Source organism: Trematomus bernacchii, unplaced genomic scaffold (genome assembly GCF_902827165.1).
Source record: "Trematomus bernacchii unplaced genomic scaffold, fTreBer1.1, whole genome shotgun sequence".
In the NCBI taxonomy this organism is placed as follows: Eukaryota; Metazoa; Chordata; class Actinopteri; order Perciformes; family Nototheniidae; genus Trematomus; species Trematomus bernacchii.
The window spans coordinates 6,010,083-6,022,877 of NW_022987567.1; the positions used below are offsets into that span (position 1 = coordinate 6,010,083).

Below are 12,795 nucleotides of genomic sequence, written 5' to 3' on the forward strand. Positions count from 1 at the left end.
TATCAGTAATCTCCACCTTTATTTTGAAATGTAAAATAACGAATGACATGCGCATTTACCCTTCAAAGTAAAAGCAAAGACCCCATTTTGAAAGTCGATTCTTTATTAAATTGTCGTTTTGTTTGTTTGTTTTCTAATCTTGGGTGTCACGTGCGGATGTCATTTGTCAAGATACACATTTGCCATTACATTTTTAACAATTTTTTTAGTAATAGTTCATGTTTAAAAAAAATAAGAATGACAACGGAAGTCGTGTTGTTTTGTTGTTGCCAGCTGCCGCCAGACTGACTGAGCTTCATGGTGGGGAGCATGCGTTGGAGTCTGCACGTGTTCGACGAAAAACGGAGGAAATTGGACTAATTTACCACTTAATTGATTATTTTTGAACTGTCCTGTGTGCCTCATAGTGGACAGGTTGTAATCTGAGGTATTGAACTCCTGACATGATGATTACAAGAAGAGAAACGGATTTATTGGCGCTAGCTAACAGCATGGGAGTTAGCGTTAGCTGAGAACAACATGCCCAGACTTGTTCCTTATCGCACACGCTGGGAGAAGGAAGGAATAAAGACCCACAACGTTACATAATTTAGTCCATTTTTTTACGACAAATACAATGGATTACCAGTTCCCAGAGCAACTTTACCCTTCGTTTTACAACTGCGGACCTCCAGACTTGGTCCTGAAACACTGTGCAGGAAACTGGGGCTGCTACGACAGAGTCCGACCTCAGGTGGGTCAGCTGTCAAATGCTACTATTTCACATAAACACACGAAAACATGAATATAAACCATATTTGTAAATATTCTCAAGCCATGCATCGTAATAACAATACTTACATGTCAGTGGTATTACAGGGTGTCCGCGGGGTCTTAAAAAGTATTACAAGTTGATAAATCAATTTAGCGAAAATTAAGGCTATTAAAAAGTATTAAACGGCATTTTCCAAGGTATTACATTTTGTAGCTTGTTTTCAATAAGTATATAAATTGTCCAAAGAGGTTGTATTCTACAGTGTGCCTGAATGTAATCATTGCGTAGGTGTGTGTAGTGTGATTCTGCGTAGTTTATTTATGGCATCCCGTTGGATTTGACGTCAGCTGAACAGGACATCGCACGCTCACTGCTTGATAGCGCGCGAAGCTCCGTTTACGCCGGTTGTTAAGCAACATCGTTATGGGGAAATGCAAGTTTGCGTCCAAATGGTTGGAAGATAAGGAGGAAGGACAATCAATAGTGAATGTGAGGTAAACTGTGTCGCCAATGTAACCGGTAAAAACTCGAAGTGGCGATGAGGTCTTTAAAATGTATGGAAAGGGTCTTAAAAGGTATTACATTCGACTTCAGGATTCCTGCATATACCCTGATTATGTTAATGAGAATACAAAACATGTCACTCCTTTGTTCACATCAGGACTACATTGGACAAGGTCTCCTTCAAAAATCTATACTTCTTAGACAATCAAATCTGGACTACATTGTCCTAAATATGATACAATTCCACATTTTATTTGTTATTAAACCTTAAAAATATTTGTGAAAATCATAACAATGTTGAATCCACTGTTTTTCTTTTACATGTGCTCCAGTGTGGAGCTGTTTTTTGTTTTTACCTAACCAGGATCAGACTTTCTAAGATGTCATCTGTAATGTCAGTCTTCTCGTGGTGTGTTTGTGTTTTCAGGGTGGCTCTGGTCCTCTCTCCAGCTGGACCTTTACCTCCAGGCATCAGGTCAGAGGGGAGACATGGTGTCACACGGAGCCAGCACCAGTTCCCCTCCTGCCCCCCAAACACTGTGAGTCCATGAGGGTCATTCAGGTCTCAGACAGCAGTCCACATCTGGAGAGCTGAAGCAGGAGAGACACTTGACTTAAAATCAGATTTAAAAGGCTTTATTTGGCATATGCACATTTTTTGTTTGGGCACTTGCAGCCTAATTTTTTCCAGAAATGCGACCAAGTACGTAACATAAAAGGAAAAATACATGAAATACTGCAATAGACATAATGGTGAAAGTACATTGCAAGAATAAGACAAATATATACAAACAAAACATAAGACCAAAAGATTATACAATAAAGTACTATTTAGTAATGGAAATATTGTAATAGACGCATGAACAGTGTATTATAAACCCAGGAGTAGTGACACTTTACACGGCTCAGTCTAACGGCCCGTGGGCTAAAATTGTCTCTGATGTTTGTTGTACTGTTGTTTAAAAAAAGATGCCTTACAACTGCCAACATATTGGACAGTCAATAATTAAATGACAGTGAGATCACACAAAGTTCTGTTGAAGTAGGGCTGCACGATATTGGAAAAAACTGACATTGCGATTTTTTTCCGCCTGCGATATATATTGCGATATGAAAACATACAGGAATTGAAGAAAATACCGTTTTTTTTTCCGCAAACCATCCTTTCTTGAACTTTAATGCTATACAATTGGTATTTTTTTAACTATACTTAACCGGATGAAGGATTTTAGTCACGGACGTGTGGATCTTAAGTTATCAGAGCAACAAGCTGAGGCTGCTGAGCTAGCTCGGTTAGCAGCGCCGAACTGCCTTGGAGAAACACATGAAACTACTTTATTCAGTGTTTTTACTTTTAATCACCGGGTCCGTTTGCTTTGGAGATTTGATTGTGATTGGTGGTTTGCTGTGCATGCAGAGCCTGCATGTCACTCACTCAAGTACCCCTGACATGAGAGCCTCGCAAGTTTTCCTTTTGTAGCAAGCAGCAAAAATAATTGTAACATGACGTGTTTGAGTTAATTTGCCTACTTAATATTGCAAGTCCTAAAAAAAAAAATTTAAATCGCACGTTCACGCGATGTGAATATCGCGATTATCGACACGATATATCGGGCAGCCCTATGTTGAAGTACCCTTATATTTAAGAAATCATCTGTTTGTGTGTTTGTATTTTGTCCAGCTGTCCTCTGGCCTTCAACGCCTCCAGATCCACAGGATTTCCCAGAACATGTGAGTGTGAAAATTCAACAGTTTACAAACCCCCCTCTCAGATTTAAGAGATGTCTGTCTTAATCCTTAAATGCATGTTATCATATACAACAAAGATTAAGACGTGTTTCAAAGCACATCCAAGCTCGCCGACCTGAAATCAGTTTTAAGCTTATTTTGGTTCTGTGTTTTAAAGTTTGTGAACATGCTTTGCATTCAGATGCAGAACTTCTTCATGGACCACTGCCAGGACGCCTTCGGGAGCATGAGCGAAATTCTGAATGAAGACTTAATCTTCAAACAAGGAACGAAAAAGGTGAGATTCACAAGAATATACTTTACTTTCTAAAACATGTATTTCTTTAATTTCTTATCAATCCAACAGTTCTTCAAATGTATGGTTGAAAATATGAATAGACAAAAATAGCAGTGAGACCCCTAGCTGCCTTGTGATCTCCAGTTGGTCCGTGGATCTTTTTGTTTATTTATAAAGCATAAATTCCATTTTGAGCAATTCCCCTATAGTTATACCACACTATCTTTACATGATATACTAATCAATAAGCTGTTGATCTTGCTTTGTATGATGTTATAATATGATGTGTTTGGTGTGTTTTGCAGATATCTCGCATTGACTCCATCTACATGAGGAAAATGGAAAGCCTCATCAAGAAGGGGAAGTTGAAAAAGTGAGTGGCGCGGACTGATCAGTGAATATCTGTGGCTGTGTGATTGTTGTGTTTATTTGTCCCATCTTTTGTCCAGGCGTCCGTTGTCGTTTCCCTCCAAGGTGCTGAACGCGTACGGCTCCATGCTGTCGGACGTGTTGCCCGCCGTGCCCCCCTCCCTGCTGGGCTCCCTGCTGTTCGAGGAGCTGAAGGAGCAGAGGGAGTGCATGCTGTTCTCTGAAGCAGCCACAGGGGGCGCTCTGGCCTTCGTCCCCTTCTCACAGAGCAGCAGCGACTCTCAGAGCGGCTGCCTCCTCTACCCCGGGAACCAGGGGCTGGACTGCCTCAGTATCCTGCAGACTATATACTTATGTTTTGAGACCAGGGTTGTGGTCCAATAGTAAAAAAAAAAAACGGATGATCCAGTGTGTGTGAAGTGCTAAAGGGGAAAACAAAGGAAGCATTGACGCTACGTTTCTTATCACTAGATTCAAGATTCATTGTCATGTGCACATTAGCTACAGTGTAGATATGGCAATGAAAAACTGAAGTCACAGGCTCCTCCAACAGTGCAACATATATATAGGACATAAAACAAATAAAACGGATAAAATAGTGCAAAAGAATTTGAATAGCTGTTATCATGGCGGCAACTTAGGTCATTTCACTCCGTTTGCAACCTTCCTAGGCAAAAAGACTATTTGGTTTCAAACCCAGAAGACAGTAGCACAAATAATGGTGGGGGGTAAAGCTGTTAGGTGTTCTTGTTGCATTTAGTTTCTGTTCCTTAACTCAATACCTCAGACTTCCACAGAGTGGAGCTGCAGCAGCACAAAGGGACCCCCCCCTGTTTGAACACCAGCAGCTCTGATCTGTCGAGCTTCCAGCTGAAGGCCCCCGTCAGACAGATCAGCACCGCCTCCCTGATCAACAACTGTAAGAACCAGAAAGCATTTAGAAATGTCATCAGGAGTGTGATGTGGCTCCGGATATTTGACCATGCCTTTGTTCCCAGGTTGTGTGGCCGTGCGCTCGGATCACCTCTGTGGCGTCTGGAGGTTCAGTGAAGGAAACAAGCCTCAGCTGATGGAAGTTGTCAACACCAAAGAGGTCGCCACCTGCATCTGTGTCAGGTGAGTGAAACCCAGGGAGTTGAATCCCCCCCCGAGGCCTCACTGGTCAGAGACGAGAGGTTCCTGATATGTGGAAAATGTAAAAAAGTAGGACCATGTGTTAAAATAAAGATTATCTGCTTTATGTTCAGTCCTCATGTTCTAGGTGAAGTTCTGGTGGCGAGTGAGAGCGAAGCGGTAGACCTGTGGACCGTCGGCAAAGGGTGAGGACAATTAGTTTGAGGACAAAGTGTTGTTGTTTTTTTCAAATCCAATCAGAACTAAAAGTGGTCTTTGCTCTTAGGATGCAGAGGGTTCGGGAGGAGGAGGAAAACCTGTACTTCAACGCCAAGTCATCATGGCGATGGTGCGAGTTCTCCGCCCATCCCAGGGTGATGGTGTACGCAGACAGGACGGGGGTGGAGCTCACTGACATCAGGGTGAGTGGTGTTGTTGAGAGTTAAAGAAGACACTTTTGTAAAAGTCAACTAACTGATGACTTGTAGATGTACCTTTTTGGTCTTATTTCTGTACGGGAATTAAATGCATCAATTTTGTAAGTTGTGTTGTAAATATATTCATTCTTAGATTTAGTCGAAATAACAGCCAACCTCTTATCCCTTACAGTTCAAGTTCCATAAAGAAACCTAATAATCTTCTTTTAAAATCTCAGCTAAACACAACAAAAAGATGTATGTATTGACTCTGTCCTTCCTCCTCTGTCTCCTCAGATGAGTCCTGTCTCAAATCACACTCTGTTTCGTATCAGCAACACCCCCGAATGTCGCAGTGGAGAGAGACTCATCCTGTCCAGATACCTGGCAGACATCCACCCCTTCCACCATCTCATCACCACTCAGGTACGGAAACATTAACAGTGATATAAGACACAGATGGCTTGTCCAAAGTTTGTTTAAACACACAGAACTTTGTTTAACATAATAATAATAATAATGAAACTAAAGCGTCCAAAGACACCAAATACTTCACGATAGAAGTTGAAGAAATGTTCATTCTGCTCAAGAAATGTGCAGTACCTCGCTGAGACCACTAGGTGTCAGGGTTCTCATTTGGTGCTTATATTTGAACAATTAGCCTGTAAATGTGTCACTGTCTGTTATGTGATGTAATTCTGTTCAGTTTCAGAAAGTATATATTTTTTTAGTGTCCTCTCTCTGACTTTACCCGTGTCTTTCTGTCAGCACTCGGCCTACATCATGGACGAGCGTTTCCCCTGCGTGCCCATGCTCAAGTGGGATCACATGATGCAGTCTCCACCAATGTTCTGCCACACTTTCCCTGGCTCCGCCTCCTCCCGGACCGCTAAGGTTCTGCTGGGCTCCCACAGCGCTCAGGAAATCACCCTGCTGCAGTACTCAGGTCTGTGGCTTTTCTACAAATAAGTGTCAAATGTTTCAGTGTGTCGTGGCTTCCTTATTTTTCTATCAAGCCACTAGACGCCTTAAACAGACATTTGTAACTAGTTTTCTTTCCTTTGTGTTACTTACAGTTGAAGAGTTGCTTGGCCTCCGATGGTTTGGATGATATTATGCAATGGGTTTGCTCAAAATAAAATAACAAACGTTTACACATGCAACAAAGAAAAGAGGCCTTTACAATAGTCAAAACAAAAAGTCAAAACTCAAATAAAATAACAAACAACTTGGGTATTCTTTCTTGCTTTCTTTGTTTGTTAAGGCTTGTATAACTTTAAGGTTAATTGAACGGTAAAAAAACTGCCTCGACGGCATCTTTCTAACAGGTTGCCCATTACTGTCGTTGTGGGAATTGTAGTCTTTTATACTCTGGTTGACTACAGATGTCACGATTAGGTGGCCTTTCTTATAAAAACAAAATACTGACTCTAACACAGTGTATTGAGTGTCCAGGTTTGGTTCTTCACTTATATATATGTGTGTGTTTGTGTGTGTGTGTAGGGGGGAAAGCCGAAGCCTGTTCCAGTCGGGGTCCTCCTCAGGCGCTGCTCAGACCCAGAGACAGCCTGAGACACCTTCCCGTCCAACTCCCTCACCGCCTGGAGCTGGCCACCAGCAGACTGTCCTCCCCGGCAGCAGGTGTGTGTGTGTGTGTGTGAGATTCAAGTACTTGTGATGTGTTATTTTGAATTTGAGTAACTAACATACAACTGGTCATTTCCTTTGAAGAATTGAGACCATTATATGTTCGGAGCGGGACTAGAGAGTGCTCTAGTGAGGCGTGTGGCGCAGTGGAATAGTGCGTTGGTGTTCGGATCAGGGGAGCACAGGTTCAAACCCCACTGCAGTCTGCATGTCGTTGTAATGTAATGCTCTCTGGTGTTACATTACACTACATTACATTACATTACGTTACTTGTTAGACGCTTTTATCCAAAGCGACTTACATACTCAATACTGTGGACAATCCCCACAGGAGCAATTTGGGGTGTCTTGCCCAGGGACACAACGACATGCTGACTGCAGTGGGTTTTGAACCTGTGCTCCCCCTGATCCGAATACCAACGCACTAATCCACTGCGCCACACGCCTCACACTACCACTAGTGTTCAAACACTATTTCTAATTTACCCTAAACATATGGTAGTAAAATTAACATTACACTACTGACATAATTTCTCCTTAATTTCAAATACAAATATTATAATTTTGAGGTTTTTATGAATCAAATGATGCATTGAAGAAAAGTACATTTTATAATCATCACAGTTCAAATGTTCAAAAATAATTCAGACATTAATATTGTTGAAATAACCTGGTTTTACTATCACAGATTTGACTTTTTAGACATTTAGAGAACATTTTATTTTACACACATGGCTATAAATAGTAAAACGAAAATGATAGTATTTCTTTCAGTGGTCTAAAAAAATGTTTCCACAGCTGTATACACACTCTGTCACAGTGGAGGTACCAGGTTTGAAATCTGTCCTAGCTGTATGATGTATGATTTACATAATATTCCAGACTTTTACTTAAATCACACACGTGGCTGAACTTCTTTGTTGTGTATTCAGGTCTGACTTGTATCCAGAAGAGAGGAGGAGGAGGAGAGGCAGGGGGCGAGGAGTGTATCTGTATCCTCCAGCTGACGGAGGCGGGGGATATTTTCTACCAGATCCTGGAGCACGAGCAGTCGCACACCCCTCCACCAGCTCTGGAGAAAAACACAATTTCAGAGATAAATCCAGCCCAACAACCACCACAGTCTTTGAGGCTCATATCGGAAACATCGAGTGACGAAGACATAATCGGCCCGACTCAGACGCAGAGCTTTGTGGCTGAAACACAGGAAGAGGAACGGCCAGAACTGGACATGTACGCTTCCTCTAACGAGTCCTGTTCCCCAAGAAAGTCCCGCTACAGGAAGAATTTGCAGCTGCAGGTCACCGTCAATGACTATGACAATGAGGATCAAGTGAGTGGACTGGACTCAGGTTTAAATGATGAAACCGTGAGTGGACTGGACACGGGTGCGAATGAGGAAACGGTGAGTGAAGAAGAAGCTGATATTCCAGAAGAACCCAGCCGTGTGGAGCAGCACCAGAAGCTCAGCGACGGTGTGCTGGTCACATGGAAACAGTGGCTGCAGAAATTGATGCTCAAAAGTCACAAGAATAAGCCCCGCCCACAGCGCAAGCAGCCCTTCAAAATCACAACTGAAGAACTCATCTACCTGTCGCCTGACGATGAAGCGAGAGGAGAAGATTCAGCGGAGAAGGAGCGCGTGGAGAACGTGAGGCGGGACCTCAGAGCGTGCATGACCAATCGCTCGCTGCTCGTTCACAGCGCCGTCTCCGCCTCCCTCGGAGACCAGGAGTTGGTGGAGGTGCCCGACGCGGTGAATACTGACGGCTGGGGGGATCCGATGAGCGAGCGCCTCACTGTCTCCTGGCAGGGGGAGGAGGCCTGGCAGGCGTGGTGGGCGGAGAACCTGGGGCTGAACAGGGAGAAGAAGGTGGCGGCTCTGAGGAGGAAGAGGAGGAGGGAGAAGGAGGTGAGGAGAGCGTCCAGCCAGCGCTCGGTGCTGTCCAGCAGCTTCTGCTCGTCTCTGAGCTACCAGTCGGACCTGAGCGACTTCTCAGATCTGTCCGGATGGTCCTCGTCCGCCAGTTTGGGGGCGTGGTCCGACAGCGAGGGGGGGCTGTCCCAGGCGGCGGGGTCTGTAGGGAGCGGGATCCCACGAGCTGCAACACCCTCCTCCAGTCAAACAGACACTGTAGTCCCCACGCCTCAACCAGGGAACCAGACCCCCACTTCTCAACGAGGGAACCAGACCCCCATCAGGAACCAGACCCCCACTTCTCAACGAGGGAACCAGACCCCCATCAGGAACCAGACCACCACGCCTCAACGAGGGAACCAGACCCCAACTTCTCAACGAGGGAACCAGACCCCCAGCAGGAACCAGACCACCACGCCTCAACGAGGGAACCAGACCCCAACTTCTCAACAAGGGAACCAGACCCCCAGCAGAACCAACGCCCCGCCACACACACCTAAACCTCTCGACTCCACCCCGGCCACTGTGAGGGGGAACAAACCCCAGGAAGACTACCTCAGCGCTCTGTTCGCACCGCAGGTAAGAGGGAGGGGTAACAACTACAGATCTTTCTCGTCCACACATACCCCATTCACACCAACCGGTTCTGAACCAGAAAAGCTCTAGCACGGAGCTAGAAGGGGAAAAGCCTTGGTGTGAAAGGGGTAACAGAAGCTTTGGTGGCGGTTGCTAGCAGCAGTTAGCATTAAATACGTTGATTTAAGATAAGATAATAATAATAAGATAAGAAGTACTTTCTTGATCCCAATTTGGGAAATGTTTGCGTTGCAGCAGCATAAAAAGGCATTGGCAGCAGTTAGCCTTAAATAAGTTGCTTTAATAATACATTGGATTTTGATAGCGCTTTTCCTAATGCTCCAAGACGCTTAACATAAAATCAGAACAGAAACAATACAAAGAAAACAAGAGTTATTTATTCTTTAAGAGTTATTTCTAAGACCAGGGTTCTTACGGTCATTAAAAACCTGGAAAAGTCATGGAAATTCAAAATGCTAATTCCAGGCCCTGGAAAAGTTATGGAAAACAATATTTCTCCCAAAGTTTTGGAAAAGTCATGGAAATGTAACTAAAGTTGCATCAAATATAATTTATATTTGATCTAATCGCCGAAATAGTAATACTATAATGATAATACATACTGTATCGTCTAGTAATGAAACGTAAAATGGCATTTAACTGACGAGGTGTTTTGCTGGTGAGAGATTTGAGTTGCTTTAGCGTGTAGAAGCTAGTAAGCCTATTTGATTTGTTTTAGATAGGCACAACATGTTTCATATGCAGACCTTATTTTCCTGTTCCATGTGGTACCGCTGAGAGAGTAATTCCTTTGGTCATGGAAAAGTAGGTAAAGGTCATGGAAAAGTCATTGAAAATCATTGGTGAAAAAGTGTATGAACCCTGTAAGACAACATTTGATATAATGTTGATATGCACTTCTGCAACATGTAAAAGATCTGCTTCGCACTAGAGAGCAGACTGGAGATGTAGCCACTTCAAACTTGGATGAGCACTTGTCTTTTCCAGGAAGTGTAATTTGCCTTTATACAACTTTCCCCCTTGTCTTTCTCTAGGACGATCCCTCGCAGCACGGCGGTTATTTCCTGGAGGAAGAGAGCCCCGTGCTCCACGCTCCTCCACCTGTGGCCTCGTCCTCCTCCCAGTCCGCCTCTCTGAGGAGCGTCAGGACCAGTTTCTCCCAGTCCCTCACCCCCTCCCAGAGTTCACAGGGGAGACCGTGGCTCTCCCAGGCACCACTCGCCAAGAAGAAAAAGCCTCGGATGGGATTCTGAATCATTGGCTGGAGTGTGTCCGCCACACGTGGAGCGGAGCATTTGGAATACCTGTTGTTCTTCTTTGGGGGGGGGAAGAGAAGAGCCTTGAATCCTCAAAGTAGAAGGAATGTTTTTCCTTCGATGCATCTGGAATCAGAGTTTGTGAAATGGATTTATTACGGTTGCATTCACTGGGTTTGGACATTAGGACACACTCTGGATCTAATGGATGATGGACTGACTGGAAGAGCAACCATGGCTCTGTCCCTGAAGACGAAGACGACTGTGCTTTGGTAGGAAGACATTACCTTTGTTTTGTGACTGGGCCTTATGGTTAACGAGAGATGTGTGAGTGTGTACGTGTGTGCGCAATGCGATGGTCAAATGACTTTTATCATTCCATTAGACACACACACAGCTGATGTGGTTTCACTTCATTCCATAACACAGTCACAGAGATTGGATGAAACGATTGGCTGATATGAAACAGAAGGAACGAGGAAAGAGATGATAAGCTAACCCGAGGTCGATTAGGGATATGGAAGATGCAAAAGTCTTGAGATTAAAGCTGAGGAACTTTGAAGTAGGAGTAGATGCTACAGAATGAGCAACGTTAATAATGTGAAATGAGTAGAGAGAAAAAGTTTTGTTGGAAGTGTGTGTGTGTGTGTGTGTGTGTGTGTGTGTGTGTGTGTGTGTGTGTGTGTGTGTGTGTTGTGTGTTGTGTGTGTGTGTGTGTGTGTGTGTGTGTGTGTGTGTGTGTGTGTGTGTGTGTGTGTGTGTGTGTGGTGTGTGTGTGTGTGTGTGTGTGGTGTGTGTGTGTGTGTGTGTGTGTGTGTGTGTGTGTGTGTGTGTGTGTGTGTGTGTGTGTGTGTGTGTGTGTGTGTGTGTGTGTGTGTGTTTGTGTGGTGTGTGTGTGTGTGTGTTGATGTGTGTGTGTGTGTTCATGAACGTACAACTTGCACTGTTACAACCTTTGTATGATATTTTTCTGCTTTAAATAAAACAGAAAGGATTTAGTAGGAAGATGTGGGTTGTTATTGAAAAACAACAGGACGTGTTTGAACTTGAGTCAGTGTTATTACAGAGGAAAAAGGACATAATATTGTGAATCTCTCCCACGCCTGACTTTAATTTAAAGGGGACCTATCATGCAAAATGCACTTTTGTACGTCTTTTATACATGAATATGTGTCCCCGGTGTTCCAGGGAACTCACCAAGTGTCAGAAAACACAACCCTCTCTATTTTCCTCCATACCCAAATCTCTAAAAAAAGGGGCTGCAACGGATCTGATAAAAACTGATCCAGATTTGAACACTGTCCTGACGTCAGGACGGTGGCGCTACGGCTATTGGGCCAACTCCACCAATCAGGAGGAGACAGCCACGGCCATTGCCGTTCGAAAGCGCTGGAGACGCTGTAGTACATATGCCAGGCCAGTAGATGGTGCTGTTCTCACTGAATCAGCCCTTGCAGAGCAGAGCAAAAAAATGTCAAATTGAGCAAAATGAGGCATGGCTAAAATGCATGATCTGTTTGGTATTTTGAAGGGAAAAAAAGTATAAATACGCCTTATATAGGTATGGTCCTACACTATATTATTCAAATATAGCATGATAGGTCCACTTTAAGAATGATCAACCTTAAACTAAATGGATATAATGTTAAAGGTCCCATGTCATGCTTTTCTGGTTATTACCCGTTCCCTTGTGTGTTATGAAGCTTTTTATGCATGTAAACGGTCTGCAGAATCCAAATGGACCAATCCATGGAGCCGTTACGTTACGTCTGTGGATTGGTCCAAATGGACCAATCCGCTGACTTCCTCACACACACTCAATCTTTTCTCAGCTGCAGCTCCGCCGATTTCTCCTCCCTGAGACGGTGGGACGCGGCGAGGCTGTGAGTCGGTGTGTGAGCACACACACAAACTCCCAGCCAGGCTGCGGGTGTGTGTGTTCGGGCTGCGTCTCGCTGTCGGCCACTGGGCTCATAGGGAGGGGGGGGGCAGGAGCTCCAACAAGCCGTTTAGGACAGAGAGTGAATACACATACTATACAGAGATGCTGTATGAGAAACCAATGAGAGTTTGGAAAATTGCACAATATAAATGTATTCTAGTATACCTCAACAATGGAAATATGATCAGTAGAAATGGCCATGACATGGGACCTTTAATGCCAGTGTGTAACAATTTCACTGCATTTATGTAAT

The 12,795-nt window shown here is 44.0% G+C and overlaps 1 protein-coding gene across 1 annotated transcript; it reads left to right on the forward strand.

The window, feature by feature from the left end:
* Positions 1 to 261: 261 nt before the first annotated feature.
* taf1c (TATA-box binding protein associated factor, RNA polymerase I subunit C) lies at positions 262 to 11,294 on the forward strand. The gene is made up of 15 exons (XM_034125949.1): positions 262 to 733; positions 1,686 to 1,797; positions 2,940 to 2,989; positions 3,189 to 3,284; positions 3,590 to 3,657; positions 3,734 to 3,984; positions 4,441 to 4,572; positions 4,652 to 4,769; positions 4,901 to 4,972; positions 5,053 to 5,188; positions 5,480 to 5,608; positions 5,951 to 6,128; positions 6,686 to 6,823; positions 7,762 to 9,326; positions 10,379 to 11,294. The coding sequence occupies exons 1-15, from the start codon at positions 617 to 619 to the stop codon at positions 10,595 to 10,597; spliced, it is 3,381 nt and encodes a 1,126-aa protein (XP_033981840.1). The 5' UTR covers positions 262 to 616; the 3' UTR covers positions 10,598 to 11,294.
* The last annotated feature ends 1,501 nt before the right edge of the window (positions 11,295 to 12,795 follow it).